General features: G+C 42.5%; 1 protein-coding gene across 2 annotated transcripts in view; it reads left to right on the forward strand.

The window, feature by feature from the left end:
• The window catches only part of LOC121914888 (ankyrin repeat and fibronectin type-III domain-containing protein 1-like), a 311519-nt gene that overhangs the window by 18467 nt on the left and 280464 nt on the right, over positions 1-12588 (forward strand). Inside the window, exons 1-2 of one of the 2 annotated variants that reach the window (XM_042438667.1) lie at positions 10126-10201; positions 11881-12136. In XM_042438667.1, coding sequence (XP_042294601.1) covers positions 11979-12136 — 158 coding nt within the window. In that variant the 5' untranslated portion in view covers positions 10126-10201; positions 11881-11978. Of the gene's footprint in view, positions 1-10125; positions 10202-11880; positions 12137-12588 lie in introns of those variants that run through there. The other variant, XM_042438666.1, reaches the window with a different exon arrangement.

Consider the following 12588-nt stretch of genomic DNA (forward strand, 5'->3'; position numbering starts at 1 on the left):
GCAGGCTGCCAGACTTGGCATGAAAGAGAATGATTGATTGTGTGTCTCCAGCTGAATGCAAAGAAGGCAAGAGTGCTAAACGCTAGGACATCTATGTTATTTCGAATCCGCTTGCAGCCTTATGTAAGGAAAGCTCTTGAGCCCAAAGCACTGCCCTAGCATTTTAAATGGATAATGTGCCTAGAACAGTTCAGTTGTCAGATATTTTGAGAGTGGAAGATCTTCCATAGTAAAGACCCTGGAGACTTTTCACTTAGACCTTATTCATTATCAATCTTTTATTGCTAACAAGTTGTACTATTTTCTGCAAACTTTAATGACCTCAGCTTTTGGTTGGTTTACTCTACCTTTAACTTTTTGCATTGCTTCATTGGCAAGTTGTATCATTTCCCAGGTCTACTGATGTAAGACTGGACTGCTAGCAAGTAAGATGTCTCTCTAAAGGGAAATACTCCTGGAACCATAGCATTTCTTCCCAGTTAGTCACATTTTAATATGATATTTTGTTTAGAATGGTGAAGTTTTAATGTTATGTTTAGCTGGGGGAAAAATCCCAAACCTTAAATGCTGAAGATGCCAGCCACAGATGCTGGCGAAACGTCTGGAAGAAAGTCTTCTGGAACATGGCCACATAGTCCAAACCCCTCACAAAAAACTTAAATGCTGTGTTGCTGTGATGTGCCATCTTTCCCCAATACGTTATACAAATGTGTTAGTTTTTTGTGGGTTTTTCGGGCTCAGTGGCCATGTTCTAGAAGAGTTTATTCCTGGCGTTTCGCCAGCATCTGTGCCTGGCATCTTCAGAGAATGGAGATGCCAGCCACAGATGATGGCAAAACATCAGAAACAAACCCTTCTAGAACGTGGCCATTGAGCCCGAAAAACCCACAAAAAACTATGGATGCCGCCCGTGAAAGCCTTCGACTTCACAAATGTGTTAGTGTTTGGCAGAGCTGGATGAACATCTAAAGTTTTGACGTAGAACTCTCTAAAGACAGAATACTCTTGTTGTGGAGTCACTTATTAATACTGCATAGGAATAGTACATAGCTTTCTTGTGCAGGAAAAATAGGAACTTTAAATAAAACATAGCTATGTGGAATCTCATTTGTACCTGAAATCTGCTGCCTTTGTTACAGACACATCAACATAAGGAATCTCATCTGATCCTTTCAGCAGGAGCTGCCAGGGATTGAATTTTAGACCTCTTGTCCATAAACTGTATTGTGTATTAGTTGGTCACAGTTCAGAGGCAAGATCTGCATGCCCAATATTTCTGTCTATTCCTTTGTCAGGTTAATACCCCAAGATGGCTTGTGGAAACTTCATTAAGGGAAATTAATGCAAATAAGATGTACTGCAATTCCAGTTGGGATGATCTCTCTGCTTCTGTTACCTGCTGGCATCGCTAAAGCAATTCCGAGGCGACAAGACAGTAGCCCTTCCGTTGAACTGTAGTCAGATTCAGCTCTATAACCTGCTGGGCCTTATGCCTGAGCTTGTTTGTTTCTGTCCTCCATCCTCATTTCTTTTTTATTTTGTGCCAAGCCTTTTAGACTATAAGGAGGAAGGCCTGTGCTGTTTTATTTATGGACTTCGTAAGCTCTTTGGGGAGCATTTTTGACTGAGCAGTGGCTAAGAATACATTAAATACCTAAATAAAGATAAGGCATGGTCTGATAGCTGGCAGTCCTTGAGTGAGAAGGTTGCAGCCTCCAGTTGAGATGAAATGAAGGGCACAGGTTCAAGATGGTTTTCCAAATACTTGGAGGTACTGTAAGTTGGAAGAATGTGCACTCAAAGTCTTGCTTTCTAGGTATATGAGGACTGGCTTTGTAAGAAGGCTTTGTAGGAAAGCCTTTCTCCCTCCATTTTGGCTCTGTTTTTATATTTGTATATGCAGCAAATTATTTATTGATACAGAAAATAAAAAGAGCCAGTGTGGTGTAGTGGTTTGAATGGTGGTCTATGACACTGGAGACCAGGTTTCGAATCCCCACTCAGCCATAGAAACATACTGGATTACCTTGGACAAGTCACAGTCTTTCAGCCTTAGAGGAAGGCAAAGGCAACACCCCTTGACAAATCTTGCAATGAAAACCCCATTACAGGAAGATAAGAAACATCTTGAAGGCACACAACAATGAATACAGTGAATATTAGCAAGATGCCATGGTCTCCATCTAGAAGAAACCTATAAATGTAGAGCTTATCAATAAACGCTGGACCTTATCAACAGGTGAAAAATAGGGGGGCCCTAAGAATATCATTTTAGTAATCCTTCCAAATAGTTTTTTGAAATGTGGGCATGAGAAATTTTGGGAGGCGTTCTGATTTCCAGTTGAGTTTATGGTAAGGTAGTTTTTGTTGCCTCTGAAATAAACTGCACGGACTGTACAACACGTTGGGTGATGCATGGTGAAAAGCATTCGGATTTGCGTAAGGCACAGACATTGACTCGAAGTCAGACTTACATTTTGTTCTCATCAATAAAACTGAGACATGCTTGGTGTTCCACGGAGTTGCAAGTTGATTCTACTCTGAAGTTTGAAACATGCTAAGCTGAGTGTCATAAATAAAGCAGGAGTTTTGACGTCACGGTCTCAGAATTGTAGGTGATGTTCTTATCCTAGGTCGATACTGTTTCCATTGTTTTTGTTTCAGACTATGATTTCCAATCAGTATTAGGTCAAAATGTTAGTCAGAACATATGCACACTTCACATTGGGATGGACAGTTGCTGGATAAGGCACAATCAGAGGGAAATCTATTAACAGCTTGGTTAATTTGAGAGAGCACGATTGCTGAAAAGGAAATTGAAATTGAAAAGGCTTTCATGGCCGGCATCCATAGGTTTTTGAGGGTTTTTCGGGCTATGTGGCCATGTTCTAGAAGAGTTTATTCCTGACGTTTGCTGGATGCTGGTGAAACGTCAGGAATAAACTCTTCTAGAACATGGCTGCATAGTCCGAAAAACCCACAAAAATGCAAATTGAAATTATTGATGCCTTTTGTGAATTAATTTTGGATATCTTTCTCATTTCATAAAATAATTCTGGATCAGATTCTTCCTCCTTGCTGGTATTCAAAGTCGGATATTTGAAGAACCACTGTATGAACTCCTCATAGACCTCATCATCTCTATATTCCAGGCTTGCCTTGTCTTCTGAGGTTAGACTGATGCTAATTTAGAACAGGGACTTTGTGGTATTTTTTAAGAAAGTGGCAGTCCACCATCTCCAAAATATTTACGTATGCTTTTATGCCTATGCTTTCATCCCGTAGTAGTTGAAAACTCTCCTGATTTTTTACTAGTCTTTACTAAATATTCCTATCTGTGGTATTTTGTAAATATCTATCAGAGTTTGTTGAATAATGTGCATGCACACATCACACTTTCAATTATCTTAAAGGTAAAGGTAAAGGTTTCCCATTGATACTATTGTCTAGTCATGTCTGACTGTAAGGGATGGTGCTCATCTCCATTACTAAGCCAAAGAGCCAGCTTTGTCAAAGACAACTCTGTGATCATGTAGCCGTCATGACTGCCACGAACACTATTACGTTCCTACCAACGTGGTACCTATGTATCTACTTGCATTTTCACATGCTTTCGTTCTGCTAGGTTGGCAGAAGCTGGGACTAGTGATGGGAGCGCACTCCATCGAAGAGCATTTGGACCTTGACCTGCCGAACTGCCAGTCTTGAGAGCTACTGTGTTATTGTTAATTTAAAGCTGCTTTGAAGGTTGGAAGAATTAAATGAGCAGTTGCAATAAACAATGCCTTTCTGTTTTATCTTGGCTTGTATCTTCAAGAAGATCAGGGCGGCGTCTGCAGGGAGGAAAAGAAAATTCCCCACCCTGTTCCTGCACTGACCTGTTTAGATGATGTATGGGGTCAAAACAGAGGAAACACAGTCCCAATCTGCTCTCCAGGATGACTAAAAAGAGCTCCTGTTTGCTCTGAATCAGGGCAGAAACTCTGGAGAACCCCTTGAGCATGAGGACGGTGCGCTGGCACAGGGATGGGTGGAGGACAGTGGGCAGGTGAGCCACTGACATCTACCCATCAGGAACTTCCAGCTCTCCATCATAGAACTTTCACTTTCATGTTCATGTGGTTTTTCTGGTGCCCTTTTTCGGCATGTGCATAGATCACACAAGTGAAGGGTCTAGAAACCATGCCATATGAGGAGAGACTTAGGGAGCTGGGGATGTTTAGCCTTGAGAAGAGAAGGCTAAGAGGTGATATGATATACGTGTTTAAACATTTGAAGGGAGGTCATATTGAGGAGGGAGCTAACTTGTTTTCTGCTGCTCCAGAGACTAGGACCCGTAGCAATGGATGGAAGCTACAGGAAAAGAAATTCCACCCCAACATTAGGAGGAACTTTCTGACAGTAATAAGAGCTGTTCGACTAAAATACCCCTGAAAGATGCCCAGCCAACTTCTGTTTAAAGATCTCAACAGATGGAGAGCCTACCACCCTCCAAGGCAACCTATCCCACTGTTAGAGAACTCACAATAAAAAAGTCCCCCCCCCCATGTTTGGGTGGAATCTCTTTTCTTGTCATGTGAATCTATTGGTTCATGTTCTAGTTTATGCAGCAAGAGAAAACAAAGCGAGCTCCATCTTCTATATGGCATCCCTTCAGAATCAGGCAAGCTAGTACTATAAGCAAATCCGCTGAATCAGTCAGAACCAAAAGACAAACCAAACTGGACCATTCCTGAACTCTGGAAGACCTTGTTCCTTGAATAAGGGTCTTCTGAAACAGGAACTACTATTAAAGGTAGTGTTAATAATAACTTACATAATAATAACTATTATGCACAGTTAAGGTCAGCGCAAGGCAGTGGTCAAGGGTTTTAAACTGTAGGCAGATAGTGCATTATGCAATTGGTCAGAGCTATGGCAGCACCTGTTGGTAGGTATTCTGTATGAAACTGGTTACATATTTTTTAAACACAGTTCTTGCTTTGTGGTACCTTATAGCATATGCAGACATTGCATGGTTGCTTTTTAGTTTACCGGTTAAATCTGTTTCTTTTATTCTTACGGCGCTTATGTATGACACTAGCATATTTGTCTTCTACCTAAACTACTTTGTTTGCGTCTGTTGCTGAAATAAGCGCTAATCCTCAGATGACTAACACCCACCTTTCATAACAGTTTATGTTAACAGCTCCTATCAAGAAGAATATATTAAACCATTGGTTTGGTAAGCTGGAGTGTGAGCACACTGATTTCATGTGCATTGTATCCATCTCTTTGACAGCAACAGTGCTGCATTTATAGGCTTTATTCAGAACAGCATTAGTGAAAGATGGCTCCTGTAGTGCCAGAGGATGGTAGTCATGATTTTAAAACCTACACGAAACTAGTGGGAACTGTTTTCTCTGTCACAAATCTCTCAAACATTTCCCCTTGTTTTTCAGAGCTGAATGTCTGCCACGTTTTATTCATGAGTTGAAGTGCTGTTTATCCTTTTGGAATAAATTTGCACTGGCTTCAAAGACTTATTAGAGAAGTATAGCCATATGGGAGAATCTGTGGTTTTAAGTATGGACTGTATTTGTTCCTCTCCCTGCTTGGATTATGCAAAAGTTTTGGGCCCTGCAATTGGAAAGGTTGTGCCTACCCATCTCCCAGTGCTAGGTTTGGTGAGTGAATAAGGGGAAGATTGAGAGAGATCTCTGTCTCAAACATAAATCTTGTTCTACTGAAAGCCATTTTTTAAACCTTGAACCTATCAGTTCTAGCAACAGTGACTTCACCAAGATGCAGGGTATAGATTTATGACTTGGCTCTTTCTCTTCTTGCCCTCCTATCTCTCTCTCTCTGTAGGAAAGTGATTTTAAAAAAATACGTCTCATCCATTTTTCATGCCTAGCCAGAGGTTCAGCTGTTGACTGTACTGGAAGCTTTCTTGATATAAATTTAGAAAGACAGCAACCCGTAAAAGGATGAGTTGAGGGATTTGAACGTAGCCTGCTTTTTCTCTGCGTTCTTGGCATTCTTCTTCATGGTCTCTGTGCATCACGCAAAGGGTCTTTCCTGTGCAGAGCCATAATCAGAATATTGTAGAGCTGAAAAGCCTTGCTGGGAGCCCCACTTTTACTGTACATGCCCTAACCTGCCAGTGATACTCTCCTCTCAGTTTCTCTCCATCTGCCACAACAACGGTATTCAGAATATTCTCCTCTCAATGGTAGCTTCTTCTCCTCTCTCTCTATCTTGTCCCTTCTCCTTCTCTCTTGTCCCCCCCCCCCACATTTACTTGTATGTTAGCGCTTTAGCCCTCCCTATCTTCTATGCTAGGTGCGTGGCTTTGGGAGGAGTTATATAGTCTGCTAGCTCCGTCCCCTAATGACTCACAGATGGATTACATAATTGGATTACTTTGTTTAGGTCTCTGAACCATGTATGTTGTTTTGTCATATTTGTTGTGATTTTTGTCATCGTTGTTGTTGTATATTAATAAACACACACACATATTTAAAAAAGAACCCACGTTCTGATCTGAAAGACCCAAGTTTCAGGTAAGAAACAGGATAAACTGTCAGGTTCTATAGCAGTGATGGCAAATCTATGGTACGTGTGCCAGAGGTGGCACTCAGAGCCCTTTCTGTGGGCACATATGCCGTCGCCCCAGCACAGAGTTTGCCAGAATTTGTTACTAGAAAGCCAGAGGGACATGGCACTTTGCAATAAGTAAGTGGGTTTTGGGTTGCAGTTTGGGCACTTGGCCTGTAAAAGGTTCACCATAATTGTTCTATAGCAAAGTGGGAATTATCTGGCCCTTTGTTGACAACACCCAACACTTCTCACTATTGGCTATACTAGCTAGATCTGCTTGGAGCAGCAGTCCAACAATATCCGGAGGACTGCATAGTACGTCCGCCTGTTATAAAGCTATTTGAGGATCTGTGTTTCTCATGGAAGAATATGCATTGTTCTCTAAGTGAACTGGAATATGCATTTAGGTTTGGAAAAAAAGAGGATACAATTCGTATAATTTAAACCAAGTTTTTATCAGTGAGACACAAAAGATTTTTGAGGATGACTCCTAATCCTGAGCAGCTGGTATCATAAGTATGATGTTTTCCCCAACCCCACCCAGGTTTCAGGAAGGCTAACAAACAGCATGCAGCCCTCTTTCCTATTCTCAACAGAAATAGATGCACCGCAGGCATACATGTGGTTTCCAAACCCAGATCACCTCTACTGTGCACAGGCAGTTTATGACAAATGCTTTCTGACAGCCTGGGTGGCCAAAGCAGACAGGAACAGGGCAACATGTTTATTGCTCAAATCATCTTAAAACAAAGCTCCTTTGAGTTTCAAACAGTGGAGTTAAATCACCCCTTCCCCACCTCCCTCATTGAAAACACATCACTAATATACGTGATAAAGGAAAACACAAAAAATCCCCACTACTGAGAGTGCATGTTATTGTATTGAAGCACATCACTCCTTTACAGAAAATTCATAAATCCTAACAAATATTTACACATTGAAGATTACGTCTATGTTTCCCCATTTGGGACACATTTTACCATTTTCAGGATAGTGCCTCTGAACCATAACAGTCTCCTGGCGTAGATCTCCAATTATATTGATATACTAATTACTAAAAGTTTTGTCTGAACAGCCACAGCAAATGTTTTAATCCAGAAACAAAGCTGTTCAGCCACAACTAATTGAGAGATTGTAGCTTGGACCTCCTGCCTTACTTTACAGAAGGCCTGGAGTTCAGTTTCTGGTCTCTCTAATTGAATTGCAAACCCAGCATCAGGAAAGCAGGTGGCATGAAAGACCTCTTCCTGAGACTCTAGAGCATTCCTGCCAGTAAGAGAAGGCAACACTGGACTAGATAGTCTGACCTTATCTAAAGACGCTTCCTACTTTCCTGCCGTAATGGACTGGATGAGGGCAAACAAACTGAAGCTTACTCCAGACAAGACAGAGGTGCTCCTGGTCAGTGGAAAGACAGATCCGGGAATAGGGATTCAGCCAGTGTTAGATGGAGTCGCTCTTCCCTTGAAAACTCAGGTTCGTCATTTGGGGGTACTTCTGGATTCAGCACTGAGCCTGGAAGCCCAGGTATCAGCGATGACCAGGAGTGCTTTCACACAGCTAAAACTGCTGTGCCAACTGCACCTGTTCCTGGAGAGATCAGATCTGGCCACAGTGGTACATGCCTTGGTTACATCTCATCTGGATTACTGTAATGTGCTCTATGTGGGGCTGCCTTTGCTCAGAAACTTCAGCTGGTCCAAAGAGCTGCAGCCAGGCTGTTAACTGGAGCTGGCTACAGGGAGCATACAACTCCCTTGTTGCAGCAGCTCCACTGGCTGCCAGTCTGTTTCCTGGCACAATTCAAAGTGCTGGTTTTGACCCTATATGGCTTAAGTCCAGGCTATTTGAAGGACCGTATCTCCGTGTACGAGCCCCTGAGAATATTGAGGTCATCGAGAGAGGCCCTTCTCTTAGTCCCACTACCTTCTCAGGCATGTTTGGTGGGAACAAGAGAAAAGGCCTTCTCAGTGGCTGCTCCCAAGCTCTGGAACTCCCTCCCCAGAGAGGCCAGGATGGCTCCATCCCTGCAACCTCTGTTATTTTCAATGGGGTGCACACACAGGCATGCGACCCATCAAGCCTCTGGGGCTTGAATATGTGCGAGCCTCCGTTTTTGCAGGTGGATCCGGAACAGATCCCCCGCGAAAATGGAGGGCCAACTGTAAATGTTTTAAATTTACTATTTCCAGAAGCTGCCTTGGGTGCCAGTCTGTAAGAAAGATGACGTATAAATGAAAATAAATAAATAAATAAATAAATAAATGTTGGATAGCCATTTTAATATTTGAGTGTTAAGTCAGCAGTGCAAGATCATATAGTGGGACCTTGGTATCCACAGGGGATCTGTTCCGGACTCCCCCATGGATACCAAGATCCACAGATGCTCATGTCTTGCTGTCCCCAATGGCGGTACATGCATGTGGCTGTGCTGTCATTAGGGATAGCCTCTGTTGACCCCAGTGGTGGTGTGTGCATGCAGCTGTGCCACCATTAGGGACAATGGGACTTTGGGTAGTGCAGCCCTGTGTGCACGCCACCATTGGGAACAACAGGGGGCTTGCCATCCGCGGATGCTGAAATCTGCAGATGGCAAGTCTGTGGATAAGGAAGCCCCACTGTACAGTTTTGGTCTACAAAAAGTTCTTATTGTCATTACCCTTTCACAGTCCTGTGGAATAAATTACAGCTCCCCACCTGTAGGCGCGAGCCAATAATTCATGAAAGTGCAGTCAAACAAGCAAAACATGGGTAGCTTATACTTCTCCTCGCTGGACTGAACACTCTTCTTTTGGATGGTGTGGAGTATATTGCTGCTTTTTTCCCTTTGTCCAGACCCCTCATATTGCTGCTTTTTTCCCTTTGTCCAGACCCCTCACTCCTCTCTCATGATGGTTAGTCTGTGGTGTGCTAACTCTTCTTGCTTTTGCGTTGCTTAGTAGCCAACAATTTCTTCTGCATCGGGTAATCATTATTATAGACCTCCCAAGGTATCTGAGAGTCTTGAAATGCTGTCTGCATCCAGAAGGCCCTCATTATAAGGGTTTAGTGCTTTGCAAAGAGAAAAGGTGTGTTGCATTCTACATGTCCTTTGTGCCACCCCTTTAACTGCTTCTCTACCCATGTTGGTGCATAGTTCTGTTCAGGTTTTTTTCCCCTGACCTCATTTGGAATATTGCATTTCTTTAGATGGCAGCCTTGTGTCTGGTGAGCGATGAGGGAAAGAGAGTGGTATCGAGCGTGAGACCGAATGTGCATGTGAGACGACTGGGAGTGTGAGGGAATGCTGTTTTGATACCTCTCTCTGCAAGTGAATTGATTAAAATAAGAAATTAACACACACCATCAAGGCAGAGGTGGAGTTGTTTGAATTGGATGGGGTTGGGGGGGATTAAAGGCAAGGCTATCCAGACAGAAGAGGTGAACGGCTCTCAAGCTTGCACTCTTTACTCCTAAAATATTAATGGGAACAAGAAGGTGTTGTGAGAGGGTTTTCTACCTGCTGTCAAGCAGCTGAAGGGGAAAAGAGAGAAAGATTCACTCAGAGACTGCAGGGATCTGCTTCTGCTGCTGCCACAACAGAGCCTCCTGAAGCCGTTCAGCTGAAACAATCTAGCAGGTGCCTTATGCACATGAATTGATTTAATTTTAGCGTCTTCGTCTCTCCTCTTGTTGTCCCCTTCACATCCGTTGTCTTCCGCCTTCCCTGCTTCGCTGGTGTGTTTTTTATGTTCTGCTGTACTTATGTTAAGGCATCTGCACCAATTTAGCTCAAGATGAAGCATGGAAAGAGGAATTGTGTGCTACTGCTTTTTGCAAATTTGACTGGTATGGCTGCAGGTTTTGAAATCTGTGACATCTTAGAAGAATCTTGGTCACAGAGGTAAATGACTCAGGAAACAGAGATAGCAATAGTGCAATAGTGCCCTTTACATTTGTCTGGCATAGTCAGGAGCACAACATGCTACTAAGGTATTCATGTAGCCTTCATATAATCTTCCCTATATCCTTTTCAGTTCTCCTTCAGAAGCCGCTGTTTGTTTTCACAGGGGATGGTGGATGCTGTTTTTCAGATATGGAAGTCCAGCTAACAGAACGAACAAAACAGGAGAAATACAGCGACAGAAAATGAGTTTGTTAGCAGGGAAATTGTGTGATAATAGGCTTGCATTATCGACTGCTCTTTTTATTATGGGAGGTTGCTCTTTTATTGTGGGAGGCTGAAAATAGCAATTAACATTTCATTTTTTAAAAATATGGTATCTAAAAGCAGCAGGTTGGAAATAATGCCAAAGCGGTTGGTTAATTTTCTGTTCCAGTTTGTTTACTTCTCCCCTAAAACCCCATTAAATGTGTTACATCCCTGTTACATCCCAATATTTTCCTGCTGCTTGTGCTTTCTGGAGATTTCTGTTTCTTCTCCACTGGGTCATCATAGGGTTCAAATGAGTTTATGAACACCCACCAGCCTCCCACTAATTCGTTTTTCTTCCATTTGTTTCATGGAAGCAGTTTGAGCAAGGCATTCCAAGATATGATGATGTATGTCTTTTGCATTCTGTTGTGCAGAATTCCCCCCATTGATGATGGATTGGGTTGCTTTTCCAGTGTTGGTGCAGAGGATTGGAGTCTAGAGGGTTGTAAATGAATTCTAAATCAATCGATACCCAGTTAATTCTGAAACTTCATCATGATAGGACAGGAGATGAGAAGGAGAGTGGAACCCGTGCCCATAAATGCTCTGGTGAAAGAGCAGACTTATGAGCCCTGACTATAAATGAGCAGAACTGAGGTCCAGTTATTTTTATGTGTTTGCATAGTATGCAGGTCTCTAGGCTCAGTGACATTTGACTGCACACAGCCCAGCTGTTTGCATGCTTCTTAATGTTGTTGGCACCTTTCCACTTTACCTTGGTCCTTGAGAGAAAACAGTTGAGATTTGGGACACCTCCCATTTAATTAAAGGCGTTTTTTGAGGCCAACGTCCCTCCACCCCGTTTCTGATGTAGCGGCGTGCCTTTGTGAAAATCCCTTCTTTGCAGCAGGAACTGTGAAATACATCCTGTCAGTACCAAAGGATTTTTCTTCCCGGATGGGATTATTTTTCTTCTGAGCTCAGTTCTTCTGTAACTGTATTAAAAAAAGTAGAAGAAGCATTTCAGTTACCAGTGTGTTTTAATTTTTTTAATGGGTATTGGCTTTGCATTCGTCCTGAGTGAAAAATATCAGCACAATCGACGATGATGGTCTGTCTGTTCTTTCTAAAGTCCTTGCTTTCCTTTTCTCCAACTCTCTTAGCACTCCTGCCCAGCCCAGGAAACACTGGTGGCATATCCTGAGTGATGAATACATCCTGGCTCTGACATCTGAATGTGTGTGTAGATTTCGGCACACATATGTACATATGCGGAAGGCTGGACTGTGATGTTGCCATGTCGTCCTTTGGAAAGCTCACAGAGTACTTCAGCTTAAGGAAGTCCAGGAATGAATTTCGATCCGATCGACGGAGTGGCAGGAGAAGTGGCAGCTACTGCTGCAGTATCACCGAATGCAGGTAGCGGGAACAATTCTTCCTCCACCTATACGTCTGTTAGCTTTTGTGCATGCATGGGTTAATGGGAGAAGGGCTCTATTTGTCATTAATTGAGATACAAATTTCTAAAGATAGAAATGGTCATGAACCAAAACTGGATCTCTAGTGCTACTTAATTTATCCAGGCATTGAAGATTTTACCATAACTTGAAGTGGGGTTCTTTTAAACTTACATAAAGTTCCTTTGTTTGTATTCCTATTTTTTCTCCTTAGTTTTGCATATTGTATTGACCCTCATATTGCCAATTAAACATAGCAAGAGGAGATCTTGGATTCGCTAAACGGTGGCAATGGGAAACAATATTAATATATTTTCCTGTACAGCTTCATGTATCGGGATCCATAATGTGTACAATTTAGTATGGAATCAAATTTTAGACTGCATCCGCATGGTGGCAAAGGCTGAGTCTCCC

This window comes from Sceloporus undulatus, chromosome 8, assembly GCF_019175285.1.
Source record: "Sceloporus undulatus isolate JIND9_A2432 ecotype Alabama chromosome 8, SceUnd_v1.1, whole genome shotgun sequence".
Classification (NCBI taxonomy): Eukaryota; Metazoa; Chordata; class Lepidosauria; order Squamata; family Phrynosomatidae; genus Sceloporus; species Sceloporus undulatus.